This window comes from Anser anser (assembly GCF_964211835.1).
Source record: "Anser anser genome assembly, chromosome: 5".
NCBI classification, from domain to species: Eukaryota; Metazoa; Chordata; class Aves; order Anseriformes; family Anatidae; genus Anser; species Anser anser.
Genome location: NC_139725.1, coordinates 60,941,347 through 60,961,297, shown reverse-complemented (window position 1 = coordinate 60,961,297; position 19,951 = coordinate 60,941,347). Strand labels below are relative to the sequence as shown.

Sequence of the window (19,951 nt, the reverse complement as noted above, 5' to 3'; positions counted from 1 at the left end):
GCAGCTCATTAAAAACAACTTAGGAGAAACCGTGAGGCGGCGAAGCCGTATCTTGAGCAGATTCTACATCAACGAGAGAAAATCTCCCCATGACTGGAAGGGGAGCGGGGGCAGCTCGGCGATGGCTGAGAGGGGCCACAAACCCTTAATGCTGTCGGCGAGGCCTTCAGGGGCTGGAATCGCCATGCAGGCCGTAGGTGCAAGGCAAGGCCGGGGTGGTCAGCTCGGCCGGCCCTCACCACAGGCCGCTTCCAGCAGCCAGAACCCTGGTGTGAGGGCCACGGGGCTCTTTCAGCAGCCAGAAGACTGTCGTGAGGGCTACGGACCACTTCCAGCAGCTAGAACCCTGGTGTGAGGGCCACAGGCCGCTTCCAGCAGCCAGAACCCTGGTGTGAGGGTTCCCGTTACCCAAAGGTAATGGCGTGGTACCCTCCTTCTGCCAATGGTGGAAACAAAAAGCGTTTGGACACTGGGGTAACAGTGAAATGAGTTACGGGGGATTAAGTGGTTCATGCACAGCTCGGTTCTGAGCGAGGTGCCTGGGGCCCAGCTGGCGCAGAAGGCAGCGATGCTGCAGGGAAGGAGGGCCCAGGCTCTGCCCTTCCCCACGAAAGCCGAGCGATCCTTCCCGTAATCCCTTTAGCTTCGATGGCACCGCGGTGATTTACAGAGCTAATGCTTTGATCCAGAGCATGTTGGACCACGGGACAGGAGGCAAACTATGAGAGAAGATCGTAAAGCAGAAGTTTCCATTTGTGGCCAGCCATTTCGTGAAGACATGACCACAACCAGGTGGTGACGGTCTGGCCGGAGATGGGAGGAAACCAACCCAATCGCAACAGATTTGTTCGAATGTGAATGGGAGCGCAGCAGCGTAAGGGCTATTAATAGGATTTGCACAGATTAGTAAACTAATCTGTGCATTTCAGATTGGATTTCGTATTATGGAAAAGAAAATTAAGCCACATACCATGCAGACTTTCCAGGCAGTGCTGTGCGAGTGCAATTTATTTGCCATGGGAAGCGGCTGCTAGAAGAGCTGCAGCAGCTCCACCGAGCACTGTTACCACCCTCTCCTGCAGCCAGGCCGATTTTGAGAATTCATCCATGTGAGGAGCGAGTTCAGTGGCATCCTAATATTTTGTTATCCAAATAAGATGTCTATTCCATCAGCAGGACGTACCCGCAGCTTTGGGGCTGTGCCGTCACGGCTGGGTGAACGGCAGCCTGGCTGTGCCTCTCCTCTCAAGGTGACAAGTGCTGTGACTTCCCTTGTACAGGTGGGGAAATGGAAATTCAGGGGTTTAGGAACTGGGATTTTGGTTCCCAATGATTATCATCAGCTTGGGAGATAGCTACAGTTCAGGCTGCCTAGGAGTCAGACCGAAAATATAGAATAATCCGTCTTTCCCTCCCTGCTCCCTATTGTTTTGTAAAAATACAAGTATTTGGAAGATTTCAACCTCCATTGTAGTCAGGGCCAGAAAAAAAAACATTGCTACCTTTTCAGCCAGGTTCAAACTACTGTTTTTAGCCAAAGCTTTAAAACTCTGAGTGAGCTGATCAGCTCAGCAATTTTTCTTCTTGCAGCTGTAATGTTGCAGCAAATAGAAATCCCGGAGTTGATTAAATTTGTCTTCAGGTCTCTATCTGGGAGAACAAATGCCTCAGAGTTCTCCTAGAACAGGGTTTAAGGTGTTTGCTAATATAAGGCACATGATGAACGTCTCTCTCCTTTCCCACAACCCCTGAGGTTAGTCTTGTCTTCATTATCAGTGGTAACTCAGCTGAGAACCATTTGTTACAACTGGGAGCCATTTGCTCATGATAAACTGGTTTAAGGACAGGCACAGGATGCTCTGGAAATCCTGGCTGCTTTATACAGGGATGTAAATAGGAATTTTCTTGAGTTCCTTAAAAACAAAGCTGGTGTTAGAGGTGCTGATTTGAAGAAATACATTTGTATTCTATTTTTTTTAATTGTTTTTAGGCCAGTGAAATATTTGAATTATACAGAGTTTTGTCAAAACTCATCTGGTACCTTTACTGATCAGACTACAACTGTCGAGTAAATTAACCCAGAAGTTTATTTTTAAGTTTACGTTTTTTCATTTGATTTGTAAAGTACCTGTTTGATATCCTGGTTTATTCTGTTGAAGTGCCTTGTGGCCTTTTAGCAACCCAAGGCATGAGGCTGGCCCTAAAAACACGACACCAGCTTTTAGATAAAATGCTTACACACGGCTAGGTGAATAAATGTAATAAACCAAAGTGTATGTGTAATATGGTTTGGAGGCCTTCAACACCTCCAATTTTTATTTTTAAAAACCAGGAACATAATTCTTAAGTTGAGCAGGAAGCTGTGGCTGTAAACCCCCGTTCCTACTTCCTCTCTCTCACCAGTTACTAAATATTGCAAATCTCATAAACTGTGAAAGTTGGCAAATCAGAGCACTGCTCAGGTTTGAGGCTGAGGGCCAGGAGATTGGGAAATGGTGTTACCTGGCGCATCAGTACCTGGTATATCAGTTCCATGGAGCATCACTACTGATCGAGCTGCTGGGATTTGGTTTCTAGCAGGTACAAAGCGGGTTTCTCATATTCTGTCTTGCCAGCCTCACTGTTCTTGATGGCATGCCGTGCTATTTGGGAAAGGAAGAGCTGTTAGGTGTGCTATGGCTTGGCACTCATCAGCGTTTTTATGCTGCTCCATGCCCAAATGAACTGTGGAAATGCAATCTGGGCAGAGCCACTGCAGGATGGGTGGGAAATTGTTCTGAAGCTGTGATGATCTCATTGTTCCAGGTCAAAACACGAGGATCTGTGTATATATATATATATATATGTATCTGTATATATAATCAGTATTTTCAGGAACACCCCAGACTTTGAAAGAGGGTGTGTGTGTTAAATACAGGAATCACACCCAGCTGAGGAAAACCTGGGAGGTACGAGTGTCACTGGTTGGGGACCTGGGGGGCTCGGTGGGGACATGCAGTGGGCACCTGGGCAGCAACAATTGCTCACCCAAATTGCAAATGGGGAGCAGCTGGCTGCAGAGGTGGAGCAATGGGTTCTTAAAGGTGGTGGCCTGTAATAACAAGTGATATCAGCCTCTTGTGGAGGAGGTGCATGCTGTCCTGCTCTTCCTAACTGCTGAGCTCATGGGGGCAGGAGGCATTTCTTCTGGAATCAGCTCTGGCAAAGCCTAAGCCGGAGTGTTGTTTCATTTTGTGCTTAGGTATGGTTCTTCTATTGCCTTATAGTCTTGTGAATCTCTGTGTATAGCAGCTGCTTATTTCCCAGCCGTACTGAGTTTATCATGGCTTTTAAAAAAATCCTAAGAATTGAGAACAGTTAAGACATGAGATGTGCTTTGTACTGTACTTCTATCCATTTGTAATGAGTATTCCTTGTCTGTGTGAGCATCGTTCACCTGAACAAGTGTTGCTTTTGTAGCCTGAACTGTAAAGATCCAGATCTTTGGGAAGAAATTTGAGAGGCACAGGAGCACTGCAGAACTATGTGTACACTGGTAATGACTGCTGCTATAACTGGACAGCAAATGTAAACCAAGAGCAACTGGCTAAGGAATCTCATGTTCTGGGATGGAGGTTTTGAAGAAATGGGGTGAAGCTATTCTGCCTTGATATTTGGGCTAGCCCTGCCTTTGGTTTACATGAAAAAAAGAGAAGAAAAAAGGGAGGGGGGAGAACCTCACCAAAAAACCCACACGCACAAAACCCAGTGGCTCTAAGGAGCTATTCCTAGAAGCAAAGGCCAGCCAGATTTGAGCCTGGCACTGCTCTACCCCATAAATTGCAGCTGCAGTGAGGCGGGGGCCATTCTCCAGCGGGTGCAAGGAGCCCGTGCCCGGTATGAGCAGCACGCCCCGCTCCTGGGAGCGCTTCCAGGACAGCCAGAGTGGTCTTGATAAAGCAATACCTGGAAATAGGCTGATGTCGGCATCCGGCTTCCAGGTACCCTTGTTTTTGGAACTGCTGGGTCTCTCGCCCAGTCCTTGTCCTCCTGGACAGACTTCAGTGTGCCTTATTTCTCCAGCCTGGTGTGGGCTGCCTTTGTGAGAAATCAGGGGGAGATAAAGACCTGCAGGTGATGCAGGATGCAGCAAGGCTGGCTGCATGCAATTGGGTTAGAAGCTCTGGGAAGAACATTAGTATATCCATAGGCAAGAGGAAGAAAAAAGTTTATAGTAGCCTTTAGGAAGATAACGCCATTCCCTGTGTAAGGGAGAAATCAAAATGGAGATTTTTTTTTTTTTGAGCCTTAATCTGGTCACTGCTCACTGCATGTGTACAGCACAACAGACTTCGCTTTTTTACCACAGATGAACTGTACGTTCGTATGTCCCTTGGAAACGTCTTTAGGTTGGTATGTGACGTGTCGCTTTCCACAACTGCCTCTGATTCCCCTGCCTACCCTTGTTTGCTCAGAGAGCGGTGAATAGCAAAATCCTCGCACCTTCCCAGGATGTGGGTAGGCCCTTAGTGGTCATTTCTGCTTGATTTATTATTTCAGCAACCACTGTAAGAACACACGCAGCTGGGACTCTGGCCTAACCCACCTCACCTCCCGAGAGCATCTCTCTCTCCCCGCTCCTCGGGCTAGGTGGGAGATGAAGGAAGCCCTTCCCAGGCCACCCTGACGTGGAAGCAGGGAGCTTTGGAGCATACCTCACCTCCACGGGATGATCCACGCAGGAGCAGTTGCTCGGGAGCTGTTTGCAGGCTCCGTCTCTGACCGGTTTCAGCGATCCCAGTCCAGGGCCAGCCAATTTATCGCGAGGGCTTCGCTCGAGGCTTGCTGTCGGTTGGCATCGGAGGGCGGCTGTAAATAGCGAATAAATGAATGGAGCAGAGTCCGCTTTGGCATAAGCAGCAAGTCCTCCTGCTGCTTTCAGGGGGCATTGCATCAGAGCTGGATTTGGCTCCTCGGGAGGCGGCGTGAGCCAGTGGGCAAAGCAACAGGGGGAGGCAGAGACCTGGGTTTGCAACCCGCCTCTGCCACTGACTTCCAGCATCACCTTGGGCAAGTTATTTCTTCTCTCTGCCCTCGCCTCCCCTCCTCCCCAGCTTGCGTTTCTTTTGTTTCTGCGTACTGTAAGCTCCTCAGGGGAAGGGCTGCGTTTTACAGCTGCGGGCGGTGTAAGGGACACCGCTAGCACGCTGAAATAATTGGATGTCAGTCTGCAGAACCGAGAAGAAAATGGTGCTGTAGCATTCTTGGGTCCTTTCGGGTAATGTAAGATATATCGTAAAGCACTTTGGCTGCAACAACAAAGCTTATTGATTAGCCCAGAGTATTCCAAATTGGGTCTTTCTGCCCGAGAAGTAGCAGGATGAAGAATTAAAGTACTTACACAGGAGAATATTGTACATGAGTTATTGAGTAACCATCAGCTCCGCGCCAGCGCTGCTCAATTTCTCTGGACTGTGTGCAACTTCTGAACATTTTATCTTTTTCCTTCTGCTTTCGCAGGCTCGTGCCAGCTTCTGCAGCATATAAAGTAGGTGCTATTTTTATTGAATCTGGCTTTAATGTAGTAGATTTTTCACACGTGTGTTGGTTTTTATTGTTGGTCTCATTCCTGAACTTTCTGGCACCTCTGAGTGTAAAGTCAGTTATGTGCACATTGTTTGGCAGATGAATTTCTATTTCTGGGAATCATTTTCCTTCTAAAATGTATTTCTATATTAAAAATGTGATCTGTATCCATAAGTGAGATATACTGTCCTGTGCCTCCAGCCCAAAGATTTCTGCAGCCAGAGGTCACCAAGGCAGGGGGATGCAGCCTCGCAGGGAGACCTCCGCTGTCCAAGCCACGAGCACTTTTGTTAAGGTCTTGTTTTACTGACCCACTCTCTGCCTCAGAGCAGCAAAAATTCCTCTCTGATCTCGCAGGAGGGAAAACCCAGCCAGAAACGGAGGATAAAAAGCGCTGTCTTTCAGCGTTGCCTCCCTTCCCAGCTACTCTCCCTGCTAGATCAGAGCCTGTCTCGCCGAGCCCTACCGTCAGCCCGAGCGCAGCTTTCTCCCAGCTGAGCTCCCTCCTGCATTGGCAGCCCCTGATCCTACCTCCAGCACCCCTCGGCCCCGTGTAAAAGGATCTGGCTTGGGGAGCAGGCTGCCCACCCTTCGGAAGGTGCTGTCCCCCTTTCTCCATCTGCGCACAAGCTGCCAGGGAACAAGTAACCGTGGCTGTGTGTGGTTTTCTCGCCTAGGGTGACCTGGAACACATCTGCAAAGCCCTCCAAAGTAGTAGGAATGTGCTCCGTTAGGACATGATTCATCCTGCATACCGCATGGGTGGCTGCTCAGGGAGAATTTTGACATTTGCATAGGCAGAGACTTTCCGCTTCTCGCTTGCCCTCCAACTCCTGCGCTCTGCCTGCTCGAGCAGGGGGGCTGCGCAGCCAGAAGGGATCTCCCCGAGCTGGAGCCGACCCAGCAGAAGTGGTTGTGCCCCGCCACCTAAAAGGGCACCGGGTGAGCTCCAGGGGCCATGCTACAGCTTAAGGCAAGAAGCTGCTCACTGAAGGATGGCTTCAGACCCTCAGTCCCTGCTCCAAGCGAAGCCAGAATGGAGCTGCTGTCCAGGGATCGATCAGGTATTTGGGAACTGCAGCCAGCCCCCGCGGGCAGGAAAATGTTGTTACAGTCCTACCGCTCAGGCAAAACCTTTGCCATGCCAAAGGTAAGTGATCCGAACAGCAGGACTGAGTCACGCACGCTGCTTCTGGGAAGGAAAAGGAGTTGGGCAACAGCACAGTTGTCTCTTTCTACCTTCGGGCTGCTCCCGAAGTGGCTTTACCTCGGCAGCTGCAGAGTGTGAGCGGGCTGAACCGCAGGCCAGCGAGGGAGGGCGATGCTCTCAGGTTTGGGAGGCTGCTCGCTGCTGTTCGCCTCCTGACCGCGACCAGCGGTGCTCGTGGAGTGAGCCAGACATGTGCCACTGCTGGATAAACGGGAAAGACGGAGGAATCGTGAACAAAGGTGAGGAAAGGTAATGGCTTGGTGACTGAAAATGTAATAGCTATACCCAACTGGATCCGACTACCTAAAAAAATAAGTCTTGCAGACCTCATCTTGCTTCTTGGGGCCAAATACAGTTTAAGGGGTGGAAATGTGTAATGGATCTGTAACGGATATACAGATTCAGTGAGGGAAACAATTTGGATGTACAACTTAGTCTGCTTGAACTTAGTGCCACTCACTTCGGCATCAAAACAGCACCTAGGCAATCCTAGCTCTTGGTGCAGGGATTATTTTTTTTAATTATATTTAAGATATTTTATTTAAATCTTTAAGCATCAAGGGTAAGGAATAAATTTCAGGCTGTTCTCTAAAGTCTGTCCAAGCCAGGTCTGGTACCGAGTGCCATGTTTTCAAGAAAATTTTCAACAAATTTAGTAAATAGGGATTTACCTATCCAGAAAGAAACCTTGATGTAGGAGGTGCCCCGCTGCCAAGAAAGCTGTGAGTAAATACCGACCAGTCCTAAGTAGTGTGTGGAATATATTACAATAGTATTTTCTTAATTACAGTATAAATTTGGTTTGAGACACAGATTTAATGCCTAGGTTTTAGTACGAAATAGGTTTCTGTTTTTTAATGTAATATTTTAGAAGCAAAGTTAGGGTCTGAAAAAACCCATTCAAGTCAACAGAAGCTCTCATTCTAGCTCAGGGAGGCTTCAGATCAGTTCTCTGCTGAGCACAGGCGTTCAATTGCCATCACCCTCACAGTGAGTCACTAACAGCAAAGTTTCTACTTTAGATTGCTCTTTTAACACCAAATTCAAAGCCCTCAGATATTGTATCTAAAGAGAAATATTTACACAAGGTGTGTATAAATATAAAGTTTATTCAGTATAGTGTTTAGAAAAATAAGTTCACATCATCTCAGAATACAAATAAAACACTTAATTGTCCAGGCACAAACCCCTATTACAGTACAACAAACATACATATTTTAGATCTCTTTGGTTGGGTAATTAAGCACAGCTACGTTTGATGATACACTCTGGGTCGGCATCATCTAACAGTGCAGTAAAGACTTCTGATTATTCCCTCCTCTAATGCGTACATTCCGCTTAAATTTCTTATTTGTTGTAAGGCACAATAAACCCATATCACAGAAATAACTGGTTAGTTCTGGACAAACAGTACATGCAGCAAAAGAACAAACAGCCTCTGAACGTGAATCCCGAAAGTCAGAAGATTCACCCTCCTCCTTGAGTTCAGAAATGTAAGAAGCTAGTTTTAAATTATATGAAACATACAAGTAAGATATAAAATATCCTTCAAGATAATAACTGCTAGGAGATACAGGAAGACTTCAGGTCTCCTTGCTTGTAAAACGACATTAATTTTGTTTCTGGACTTCCTAGAATTATTATTCTTTTTATGATTTGAGATGCTGCTTGACCACAAACGCTGCAGGATTCATGCCCCTGGGAGTTCCGCACATTTGTTTCACATGAAACTGGAGGGATGCACCCCGTTGGTTGTTCATCTGTCCTTGGTAAGAAAAGTGCACAGGCACTGGAAATCTACATACAGGAAAAGTTCCTGTGCACATGGGGCCAAATTCTGCCTCGCTTAATTTAACTGAAAATGGTTATTGCGGTGAATCTCTCCATTATCATCATTTATCTTGATAATGACAACTATAAAAATGGTTCCAGCCTTACTTCTGGGGAAAATAGCTTTCTGAATGCGTCTTCCTGAATCCACAGGCAGGGTAAAGCAATAAATGGAAAGAGGTATATGCTCGGATAGATCGTTGCTGTTCAGTTATAACTGTCTGAGTATCAGCCTAGCGAACTGCTTCGTGCTGCCACTGCGTACTGGGCCAAATCCGTCCCTGATCCAACTCCAGTGAAATGCATGGACCACATTCTCAGCTGGGGTGAAATGACATTAGTCAGTGGAACTGTGCTCGCTTGTCCCAGCCGAAGACCTGGCCGATAGACGCCCACCATTTATGTGGCTGAAATGTCCTTTTAGGTAAGACCACAGGAATAATGCTGCAAATAGTCCAGACAGAGCATGTGATTCAGTACATTTCTGGTTCTCTGCGAAAGTCTGGGTGAAACAGAGGCAGCTTTAATTAAAAGTAGTAAAGAACAAAGATATTTTTTTTAATGTTCACGCTTTGTAGGAATTTGCTTAAACTTCAAGCATATTTTTCCAAGCTGAGTCTGGGACCAGAAAAGTAGGAGAATTTGGCAACGTTTCCTGTAAGATTTCCAGTGGACTTACAAGTTACAAACATACGTGAAGTTGAAATGATCCTTTATTCTCATCCGTAACAGAGAGGGAGGAGAAGTAGTATTTACGCAGGATAGACATAGTTTCCATTTAAACAACAGAACGGGGTAATAAGGACTGTCTGTGAGATACAGACGCTCACTGCCATTAATACATGTGGGAGATGAGCACCCGTATCTCCTAAACACCACGTAAAATCCTCAGTCAGGAAGCAGTGGAGCAATGCCTTATTTACAGCAGCTGAAGATCTGGCCCCAGATGCTGCTCGGGGCTTTGTGTACTGTCTAGGTAGAGCCGTTAGCCTTCTTGCTTGAGGGCCACAAAACCCAACCCTTAATTTACAGTAGGAGGAAAACTACTATTTAAATATCTATTTTAGAAACACTGTACCGTGCAATGAGTCTTTATATTGTGCATATGTACCTGCAGAAAACATGAGGTTATACCTACATCATCTGGAGGGAATGACACTTATTTTCAGTGGGAGAAAGAAAGAGTAGAACATAATAACAAAATAAGTTACTCGATATCTGGAAGACGAATAGATTTATCTTACTTTGTCCCAAACCGCTGCTTTTACGTACATCCTCCACTCCCGCAAAGGGATGGGAGGTCTCCTATTAGAAGTACCAGACACTCCAAGATATGCACCACTGTAACAACATACACAGTTTTTACGTCAACTGTGCTGCAAAGCCATGGGATTCAGAGCCTCAGTAACACAATGAATGCAAAGGAGGAAAAAAAAAAAAAAGTAACGTACTGGTGTAGCACCACAGTCTTTTCATTTATGGGACCTGATTGCTTCAACAACTGACAGAGTGCTCTGAAATATTCTCTAGCTTGCCTTTAAACATAATCTGAGCTTCACAGACCAAACGTCAAGCCCTGAACAACCCCTTCAGAGCCATGCACAGCTCTTGCTCCACGCACACGTTCTCCATTAACGTGACAACACAGGGTCCTTCCAATTTTCCAAACAGTTGATCAATTAATGCAAAGCAGATACGGCTACTGTGACCATCATCATCTTGGTTTTACAGGTGAAGAAGAGGTGGGGAGCATATTGTCCCTGCTGGAGCCAGCAGGGTACTCAGATAAACCCCCAGAGCAGAGAGGAGAGCTCTGGACTATCCGATTCCCTGCTCACGCGGAGATCTCCTGAGCGTAAAGGAAGTTGTGCCAGGGGAACATGCAGCTCCGTGTTCTACCTGTGATAATCTCCACTTTAAAGCGCCTGCCTTGGACACCCTTTTTGCTTGGGTGCACGTGGGGACAGCCAACTGCTTATGGGCTGCTTCTGTTTGCAAAGCACCGGTGACTCCTTACAGCTGCACAGCGCGTGCCTCGCACACTTGCTCTTCCCTTTCTCTGCACTTTTCCCTGCAACCCCGGACTCTCTGGCTCGCAGTGTAGAAGTACAGCGCTTACCAGCAGAGCTCAGCTTTGAGATTTCACGGAATACCTTGCAAAACATGCTGCATCTGATATAGTGCAAAACAACAGCGAGGATGTCCATGCCACGCTCATGGCGTGCAGGAAAAACCTTCGGTCCTTAAAGTCTTTCCACGGAACCAGGTAAAAACCAAGACAGAAACCGACTGGGATGTGCTACCTCTGTTCTCTTTCCTTTCTGTTTTTTTTTTTTTTTTGTCCTTTACGAGTGTTTTTTTGTCTTGGGCCTGATGCGGAGCCCACGGAAGTGGATGAAAAACGTTCCCATTGCCTTCCAAAGGCTCTGGACCAGGCCCCCGATGAGGATGAATACATGCCTTAGCTACTGTATATATTCACATTAGAATAAGAGATACAAATAAAACAGAAACACAAAGACTAACAGCATGTCATTCTTATACACCTGTAGTATTATTATTATTATCTTAAAGCTTAAGGATGTGCTTTTCCATGCTACAAAAACTCCTCTGGAGGAAAGGCGAAATGTGTTCCACCCGCCTAGAGCCTGCCTGCTCGTGCTGCCCCGGCGGAGGGGCGAAGAGGGAGGGACCTGTCGGGCAGCTGCAGCCCCCACCATCAGCCCCCGCGCTGCTTATTCTGGAAGGATACATAAATACACGCTTAAGTGCACTCCTGGATGGGGGCCTGCTTGCTGAAGAGCAGCTGAAGCTCTCCCACACGGGCTATTTGGCCAAGGGGGCCGTGTAAACACGGGACTCCCCTCCCTGGCCCGCCCAGCCAACCTTTCACACTCATCTGCCCGAGGCAGGAGCCAAGATCTTTCCCTCTGCACGGCTGCGCTGCCCGTGGGCCCTCCGCCGACTCCTCCTGCCCGGCTTACGCGGCGCAGAGGACCTATCTTTGGCTCCCCACACCACTGGTAAATGTCACCCACCACGACCAAAAGACTTTAACTCTTCTTACTCGTGCAAGTAGGGGCACTGAAGTCAGCAGGTCTACTTGCAAAAGTAAGGCATCAGGATTTGGCCCTGAGGACGGATAGTTGCAAGTCAGTGTTTGTATTCCTCCTGCTACTGTGCTTTAGTAACAAAGATAAGGCCACTAGGAAGAAAGGCACATGGAATTCTGTAAAAAATACACAAAAAAGGTTGAACTAATTTGCAAATTACTAACAAAACAAACAAAAAACCCCTGAACACAAAGACAGAGGGGGTAGAGACAAGGACCTCCTGGGTTTGTGAGACTGGGAGCTCATCTTCTAGTTTCAGTGTGATTAACATTTTACTTTTACAGTCTATTGCTTGAAAAACTACAAAAAAGTAAAACCTTGTCAGAAATAACTACGTTTACTTCCTGCTCAAACAATAAAAATAAATTAAACAGCCAGAAAACGTTTTCCTTTTCAATGCACTGTGTCTAAAGTAAAAGGGAACATAAACCATAAATAAAATCCATTGTACTAATTTAAAAAAAGTCTCCTTTATAAGAACTGAAACAATATTTACATTCATACTGGAGAGAAAGCTTCTGAGTTGCATAATTAGAGTTTCAGATGATGCTTTTCTGGTGCACTGACAAAATGCTAGCTGTAGCATTTAGAAACCTGTAAGTGTTTGATGCGAGATTTTTTTGGTATGAACACAAGTCTGCTGGAAAAAAGCAAACACACCAGTAACAAGATTATTCATGATTTTGTTTCGTTTCTTAACCTCAGACAACAAAAAAGTGGCCTGTGAGGTATCGTCTAGAGTTCTTAAAAATTTTTCAATGCCCACGGACTAGAAGTAAACAGCGAAAATGACTGCATCGTTTCTACCTTTTCGGAGCGAGATTTTTGTTTTCTACCTAACGTTAGGAGTGTATACTTACTGTTGAGAGCATGTTGTACTATGGAGAGTCTACTTAAATTATCAGCGTAGTAGCAGTTAGCCAAACCTGTACCCATTCGCTTGGTACTTCCCCTGGCGTTTCCTTTCTCCTTTAATCTGCTTAAAAGAGAATACTGCATGCAAACCAAGTGCGGCAACCTAATTCCATTGCCGGAGATTCCTCTGTACATTAATTCAGACCATGTAAATGTTCTTCTATTTTCTTTAAATGAAAAAAAAAAACCAAACACCCCGCTTGGTGCTTGTTAGGGCCTCAACAGGAGACTTAGCTAGTGAAATAGAAAGCAAGAAAAAAATTACAAGTCTTGCATATCTTCATCCATCTGAACTGTCTGCAGTTTGGCAAGTTCTTTTTTGTCCGTTTCCAGTTCTTCACAAACCGTGTCAACCATGTTACTCATAACATATTTGGATTTTGAATCCAGCATCATTAAGTTGCCAGTTGACTTACTTTCCGAATTAGGCAAGAAATTCTCCTTGACATCGGGTACAGCTTGCAGAACCAACCTGTGCTCTCTGACAAAATCTTGATGTACTTGTGCAGACGGGTGGCTGACACGGTCTCCGGTTGCAGAAACTATTTCTCCAAGTGCGGGCTGTGCTGTAGAAATGGACAACAGATCTTGACTGGTAATGAGCGAACAGTTCTGAAGGGTTGCATAGTTAGTGTTGCTGATAGATATCACGGTAGAGGTACTGGTTACAGGCGATGACATGGACTGGCTCTCTGAGATACCAGAGTTCAGTTCTGCAGCATTTAAAAGAGTGGGTGGTGTGAGGGAAAAATTATGTGAGGGCGTTACATTCACTAACGAGGAGGCCAGGTACTGGAGTCCTCCGCTGGATATATTTTCAGAAGACATGTTTACATTTAGTTGCGTGTTCTGACTGACCGGCATTAACTGAGAAAACACAAGGCTTCTTTCCAGTCCTTCTTGCTTAGCAGATCCTACCGTCTGACCTGAATTGGGAACTGTATAAACGACTGCGCTCGGAGTGAGGGGGCTGAAGAAAACCTTTCCTTGTTGCACCGTTGAAGAGTCGCTCGTAAAAGTTCCCCCATCAGATGTGCTAGGATTTACTGAAACGTTACCTAGGGAAAGGGAAGCAAAAGAGAGGAAAATACAGATTATAGTTGGCAGGGAGCTCTGCAGTCATTTTCTTAAGACACTTTGGTCCTCTTATCTTTGAAGTACGTACATACGCTCATGTTTCGTGCAACATAGAACAGCATTGTTTATAACAGGTGAGAGAAAATTCAGTATGAAGAAATAAAAGCTTCTGTTAATAGAAACTGCTTCTAGAAAGAAAAAAAAATGGTTCTGGTATATTAGGTCTCTTTCAGACTCTCATTAAGGGGCAAACAGTCCCTAGCCACGTGATTAAAATGAACGTGCTTTGGCCCTCGCTAGTTGCCACCACTCAATTTCTATCTAAGAATAGAAGCATGAAAAGCTATTAAAGATAGTTCGGTGACAGACTACAACTTGTGTGTGGGAAACTGTAGACACGTCACATAAAACACGCTATTGCTGGGCAGAATCTACCTGAGTAACCTGCAGGGAAAAGTTCAAACAACTTCTACCAGGCTGACTCTGTAGTCGGTCAGGCATTTAGATGCAGTGCCTTTCACCTTGCTTCATCGCCTATTTCTAGAAGCTTAACCCCACCACAGCCGCCGAACAGTGTAAAGCCACCCAGCGAGCAGCTACCTCGTCGGAAAGCCATGGGACTGCTTGTGCGATGTCCTAGCTAACCAGGGCAAGAACAGGTGGCCAGCCAAGGCCTGAAGCTGGTTTCACTGGGCACACCTTCTAAGTCGTCCATAGGACCATTCCTAAAATAAGATATGCTGGCTCTTGGGACAGGGTCTCACCTTAAACACCTCTCTTTCTCAAAAGCTGTTTAATAATTATATTTAAGAGACTACAGTTGGAGACACCTCGTTTTTTTTATAATAGCACTGAAGATGCATCTCACCAGGGGAACAGTTTAGGTCCTTGTTCATTTGCATTAATCAATCACGATGATTTTTTGAAAGATTTACTCATATGCGTAAACCAGGAGAATAAAGTGAGGCAACTGAAGGTTACCTGGCAATAACGTATCATTTACTGTAGCTTCCTTAAAACAGCCTGCAATGCACTTCGCTTGGAACATGCAGCAAGCTATCCATCCTTCTCACGTTAAAAAAAATGAGAGAAATCAAAGCAGCAAATCCAGCTCTCTTGACTTTTCTCTGCACCAGACTAGACATATGGCGGACCAGTCTCCAGTGGGAATTGTTATTTTCAACACCGGAGAAAATCTTCAGCAAGTGGCTTATTATGCACTGATTGTCCCATATTAAGGGACAGAACTTTCTTTCTCAGCTCTGCTGGCTGTCAGCTTATACCTTGGAGCATGTGGATTAAACGGCCTTTGTAATTACAGGTGGTATTCAGACCAAACGTCTGATGTTTTTTAATCTTGGTTAAACTAATTACCAGTAATTTCCAGTGACTATAAGTGCTGCACTTTAGGATTTTGTAATTTTGTACCCATTTAAAATGGGTCTGTACAGTTTCAGCGTTCCTATCTATGTTATTTTAACAGCAAAACCGATTAACTCCCTGCACACATTTGACTGAAATAAGCTAACGTGAGCACCACTTCATTTTCATTGTAGTACTCCCGGCTCCTGGAACTACAGCAATTCATTCAAGTTTAATCATTTTCATAACCAAAGAGACAGCGGTTAATAAGTAACAGAGTTTTTCAGTTCTGCTTTATAACTGACCTGCTTCGAAAATAACAATCCAGAGCTGGAGTTGCATTCCCTAAGATTCTTCCTCCCTGGCCAGAAGCTTCAGTCCATGGTATGTTAAGACAAACTCTAAGGCAAACTCGGGGAGGAGCCTGCACACTTGGCATGTGAACCTGCGATGACATATTTCCCTTGGACTGAGGGCAGTTCTACCCAAATACCCTTGCATTTTGTATCTACAAACTATTACATACTCCTATTGTTTCCCTGCAGTTTAATCGTTCTTAATTATAGGACAGAAAGCGTATGAGTGTAACTGCTTGGTCTTGTTGTGTCTATAGTCATTTAAAATTTATTTATGAAATGGTTTGGTTAAAAAAAAAAACCAACACACAAGACAACCACCACAAGAACAACAACAGTAACAGCTTCCAGCTGCAGCAGTTTTCATTTTTATAAACTTTCTCATTAAAAAAAATTCAACAGCAAATGGGGAATATTTTGAATTACTGAAATGTGTAAAATTGACAAACATTTGTGAAAACTAATACCATAGGCTTCAGAGAACAGTACAAGATAAAAAGAGTGTAAAATACCAGATTTCCTTCCCTGTTCTTGGTAAAGAAGCTCGGTTCTCATGTAATAGCCTACCCATGAGCATAATCCACAGAGGAGGATGCGGGACGCATTATAAAGGAACACAAAACATCACTTGATGTACTGTGTGCAGCTGGGATCAAGGTACAATGATGGTACATGAGAGGAAGAGTATTACAGCTCCTGAAATATGAAGTGTGCCCAACCCCCATTTTTTCTTGTAGCTTTCCCTGTAACAAACAAAACTTTTACCTTGTGAAGCTGCCACAGAAACAGGAGGCAGCTGCAGAGAAGAAAAACCGATGCTTCCGTTCAGCAGCTGGCCATTTGTTCCTGAATTAGGGATCTGGACAATGCCATACTGGTTTATTTGGACAGGAGCAGTAAAAGTAACTACAGAGCCTCCATCTTGGGAAGCAACAGTTTCTACGCTTTCCCTTTTCACTTCTGAGCTTGGTATCAATCCTGGGAATGAGACCGGTATGTTGCTGGGGCTGAACGTGGCGGCTGCTGCTGTGTTAGGGACTGAAGCCTGAAGGAGTTTGAAGTCCTTAACATCTTCTGAAGATGATGACAATATGTCAGTAATGGATACCCCGTTGCTCACAACACTCGAAGTGGTTTTGGGTGAATTTAAAGTTACTGTCTGGGAAGCCCCCACGCTGAGTCCATTGAGAATTACACCATTGGGTCCCTGAAGAAAAGAGCTACCATTGAGAAAGACAGGAGAAGTACTGGCAGGCACAAGGTTTCCATTCAACAAGACACCAGATGAGCTCAAGGCTATTTTAGTGTTTCCAAGCTGCTGCATGTACACAGGCTCCATGTGGCTGGGAAGGCTGAGGCTGGTAACTCCATCGGACGAGCTGGAGAGCGGATGTGGAGATAAATCCTCCTGCCCCTTACTGGATTCATCTTCCGTGCTAGGGTTGCCGTCTGACTCGCTAGTGGAAGAGATGGAGAGATGACATTGCATTACCAGGGCACACCAGTAAGCTCTGGACCAAAGGAGACGCCTTGCTTTGATACGGGTCAGGGGAGTTTGTCCAAATCATATTTATTTCCTATGCTTTGCCTTAAAGCATGTTTTAAAGGCGATCTGAGATCGAGGCAGAGGTTTCTTAGAAAAGAACACGTCAAAACCGGCTGCTAACCGGCGTGAAACTTTACAGACTGGATTACAGCCTTGTAAATAAATCCCCCCTCGGCGGTCAGCTAACCCAAACAACCTGGGGGCGACCGCCCCGGGCCCAGCGCCCCAAGGCACGCTGCCGCACGTGTGAAAGAAACCCGGCGGCCCCGGGAGCAGCCATTTGGGAACTTGCTCCGTGGCAGCCTCGGGAGGTAGAAGCAGGCCAGGAAGCTCCAGCCCGACCCTCCCCGAGCTCCGCAGGCCCGCCGGAGGCCCCACCGGCGGCGGGGGAGGCCCTGCCTCAGCCGGGGGGGCCCAGAGCCCGGGCGGCGGGGCCGGGGGGGAGGCTCAGGGGGGCCCGCAGAGCCCCTCCTGCCGGAGCAGCGCCGGTTTTTTTTTTTTTTTCCCCTCTGACTTGTCCGCCCGGGCTCGCATTTTTTGGCTGCTCCCTCCCTTCCCCCTCCGCAGCCACCCGCCCTTTGATGTGTCCCGAGGAGAGGGGGCCGCGGCTGCACAATCGCGCCCTTGGTTGAGAAATGCCTTGGGGCCCTTCGCTCGCTGCTGCCTTTTTTTTTTTTTTCCCTCCTTTCCTCCTCCTTTCCCCGCTCTTTCTTTCTTTCTCCCTCCCCTCAGAGGGAGGGGAGAGCCGGGGAGGTCACCTCCACCTGCCCGCCTCACGCCGCCGAGCCCCCGGCCGCTCCGCCACCGCCACCCGGGGCGGGGGGGGGGGGGGGGGCCGGGAGAAGTTTCCCCTTCCCCGGGCCGAACCGAGCCGGGGGAAGCTCCCGTTCCCCGGGGGCCCGTCCGAGGCTGCTCGGAGGCCCGAGGCCCGCTGCGGTTCCTCTCAGGCCGGGCCCGGCCCCGCTTCCCCCCGCTCTGAAACCCGAGCCCGGCCCGCTCCCGAGTCAGGTTTCAAAACAGAGCGGGACCCCACACCCCCGCGCGTCAATGATTAACTCTGTCAGGCGCAATAATTAAATAAAAACAACGAGGAAACAAACAGCGTGTGTGTGTGTGTGTGCGTGTGTCCCCCCCTTCTCCCCCCCGGGGCTCCCCCCCCCGGGGGCCGGGGGGGACCCGGAGGAGAAGTTCTCCTTGTGCCGCCTCCCCGCGGGGCTGGGCGGGCGTGGGGGGAGCGGGGAGGGGGAAGGAGGGGAGGCCGGGGCACGGCGAAGGTAAGCGCCATGTTTGCGAAGGGAAGAAAGAGCCGGGAAAGGGAAGGCGGCAGGCGGCGAGAGGGGGGCGGGGAGGGAGAAAAGAAGAAAAAAAAAGTAAAAAAAAAAGTTTGCGCTCACCTTTTGGACTGCGTCTCCGAAGGGTTGCGGTCCCGCTGCCTGCGGTTCTTGAACCAGTTGCTGACCTGGGTGAGGGACAGCCCGGTGATCTTGGCCAGGTTGCGCTTCTCGGCCGGCGAGGGGTAGCGGTTCTGCTTGTAGAGCTCCTTGAGCGCGTTGCGGGACTTCTCTTTGAAGCAGTACACCGTCTCCTCGCCGTCCCAGATCGTCCTGGGCAGAGGGTATTTCCTCCGCAGCCTGTACTTGTCCACCGCCCCCAGGGGTCTGCCCCGGGCTCGCTCCGCCTCGGTGTAGCGAGCTTTGTACCAGAGCTCCTGCAGCAGCGGGTGGTTGGACGAGTCGAAGTTGTGGCTCTCCAGGATGCTGTAGAGCTCGGCGTAGATGCCCTGGTGGAAAGCCACCAGCGCCCGGGCTTTCATCAGGCTCTCGTTGCCACGTAGCAGATCGCTTGGGGGCAAAGACCACAGGAACCTGGCCAGGCGGTCCAGGTTCCCACCTTGCTGCAGCGCCTCGCACACGCAGGCGACGTGGTCCGGGGAGAAAGCCAGGGGGGTCTGCGAGGAAGACGACGACGAGGAGGACGACGAGGACGAGGAGGAGGACGACGACGAGGAGGAGGAGGAGGAGGAGGGCGAAGCGGCGGCCGCAGCGTGGTGGTTCCTGGCCAGAAGTTCCGTGTGGAGCAGTACCTGCTCGGCGGCCGCCTCCTCCCCGCCGTGCTCCATGGGGAACGGGGCGGCGGCGGCGGCGGGGGGGGGCGGCGGCGCCGCGGGGTTCAGGGCTCCCGCCGCCGCCCCGTCGGGGGGCACGGCTTCGGAGAGCATTTCCATCACATTTTCCTGCTTGATCTCCACCGCGCTCGTGATCTCGGCCGTGGGGGAGGCAGAAGACATGGTTTGTTTTCCTTTTTGTTTTTTTTTTTTTTTCCTCTCCCCCCCTTTTTTTTTTCTCTCTCTCTCTCTCTCTCTCTGCAAAGTCCACTCCTCCTCCTCCTTCTCCTCCTCCTGCTCTCGGCCGGCTCTAGCCGATCAGGTTTCCTCCCGGCCACGCACCGACCATTAACGACCGCTGCTATGGCCAAGCCGTGCAATCGGGCTCCGCTCCGCCGCTCCCCCCAGCGTGACTCCCGGCCCCGCCGCAACACTATATGGCCCCGCCGCCCGCTGCCCCGGCCGCGCCCGCCCATTGGCTGAGCCGCGACGAGGGGGCGGGGCCTCCCGCGTCCCCATGGCAACCGTCAATCAAGCGGCCCCGCTCCCCCCCCTCCCCTCCTCCCTCCTCCCTCCTCCTCCTCACGGGCACCTCCACCTGGAGCCCCGCGGGCGGAGAAAGGAGAAACGTGAAGGAATTAAAAAGGAATAAAAGGGAGAAGGAACGTAATAAAAAAGGAGTGAAATAGAAGTAAAAGGAAAAAAAAAAGTTTTAAAAAAATAAATAAAAAAAAAGACGTGGAACCGCTCGGGGAGAGGAAAAGCGAGGGCGCCTCAGGCGGCGCTGCCCCGCCGGGCAGGGGCTCACCTCAGCCCGCTGCTGGCTGCAGGGCGGCGGCGCCCCTCGTCCCCTTCACCCCCCTCCACCCCCCC

General features: G+C 48.4%; 1 protein-coding gene and 2 long non-coding RNA genes across 19 annotated transcripts in view; 1 reads left to right on the top strand and 2 right to left on the bottom strand.

Moving 5' to 3' along the window:
* Positions 1-4,057, bottom strand: part of LOC310900150 — a 12,865-nt gene extending 8,808 nt beyond the window's left edge. Inside the window, exons 1-3 of one of the 2 annotated variants that reach the window (XR_014584874.1) lie at positions 3,946-4,057; positions 2,518-2,642; positions 1,209-1,271 (exon numbers count right to left, since the gene is read on the bottom strand). This is a non-coding gene — a long non-coding RNA (uncharacterized lncRNA). Of the gene's footprint in view, positions 1-1,208; positions 1,272-2,517; positions 2,643-3,945 lie in introns of those variants that run through there. The other variant, XR_014584873.1, reaches the window with a different exon arrangement.
* Positions 1-10,096, top strand: part of LOC310900149 — a 16,041-nt gene extending 5,945 nt beyond the window's left edge. Inside the window, exons 1-4 of one of the 16 annotated variants that reach the window (XR_014584859.1) lie at positions 1,271-2,580; positions 5,500-5,527; positions 6,243-7,014; positions 8,437-10,096. This is a non-coding gene — a long non-coding RNA (uncharacterized lncRNA). Of the gene's footprint in view, positions 1-1,270; positions 2,581-2,954; positions 7,025-8,436 lie in introns of those variants that run through there. The other 15 variants (XR_014584860.1, XR_014584862.1, XR_014584863.1 and 12 more) reach the window with 15 other exon arrangements.
* On the bottom strand, positions 7,868-19,951 carry LOC310900143 (homeobox protein SIX4-like). Its single transcript, XM_083837624.1, has 3 exons — positions 18,369-19,951; positions 16,194-16,885; positions 7,868-13,691 (listed from the first exon to the last, which is right to left on the bottom strand). The coding sequence occupies exons 1-3, from the start codon at positions 19,259-19,261 to the stop codon at positions 12,895-12,897; spliced, it is 2,382 nt and encodes a 793-aa protein (XP_083693750.1). The 5' UTR covers positions 19,262-19,951; the 3' UTR covers positions 7,868-12,894.

Bases quoted from the DNA above. Each gene is read 5' to 3' on its own strand.
- LOC310900143 (XM_083837624.1), bottom strand. From the start codon at position 19,261: ATGTCTTCTGCCTCCCCCACGGCCGAGATCACGAGCGCGGTGGAGATC. The intron at 16,886-18,368 runs GTGAGCGCAAAC...CTCTTCCACTAG, and splicing joins TCGGAGACGCAGTCCAAAAG to CGAGTCAGACGGCAACCCTA. The intron at 13,692-16,193 runs GTAAAAGTTTTG...CCCTTTCCCTAG, and splicing joins TTCTGTGGCAGCTTCACAAG to GTAACGTTTCAGTAAATCCT.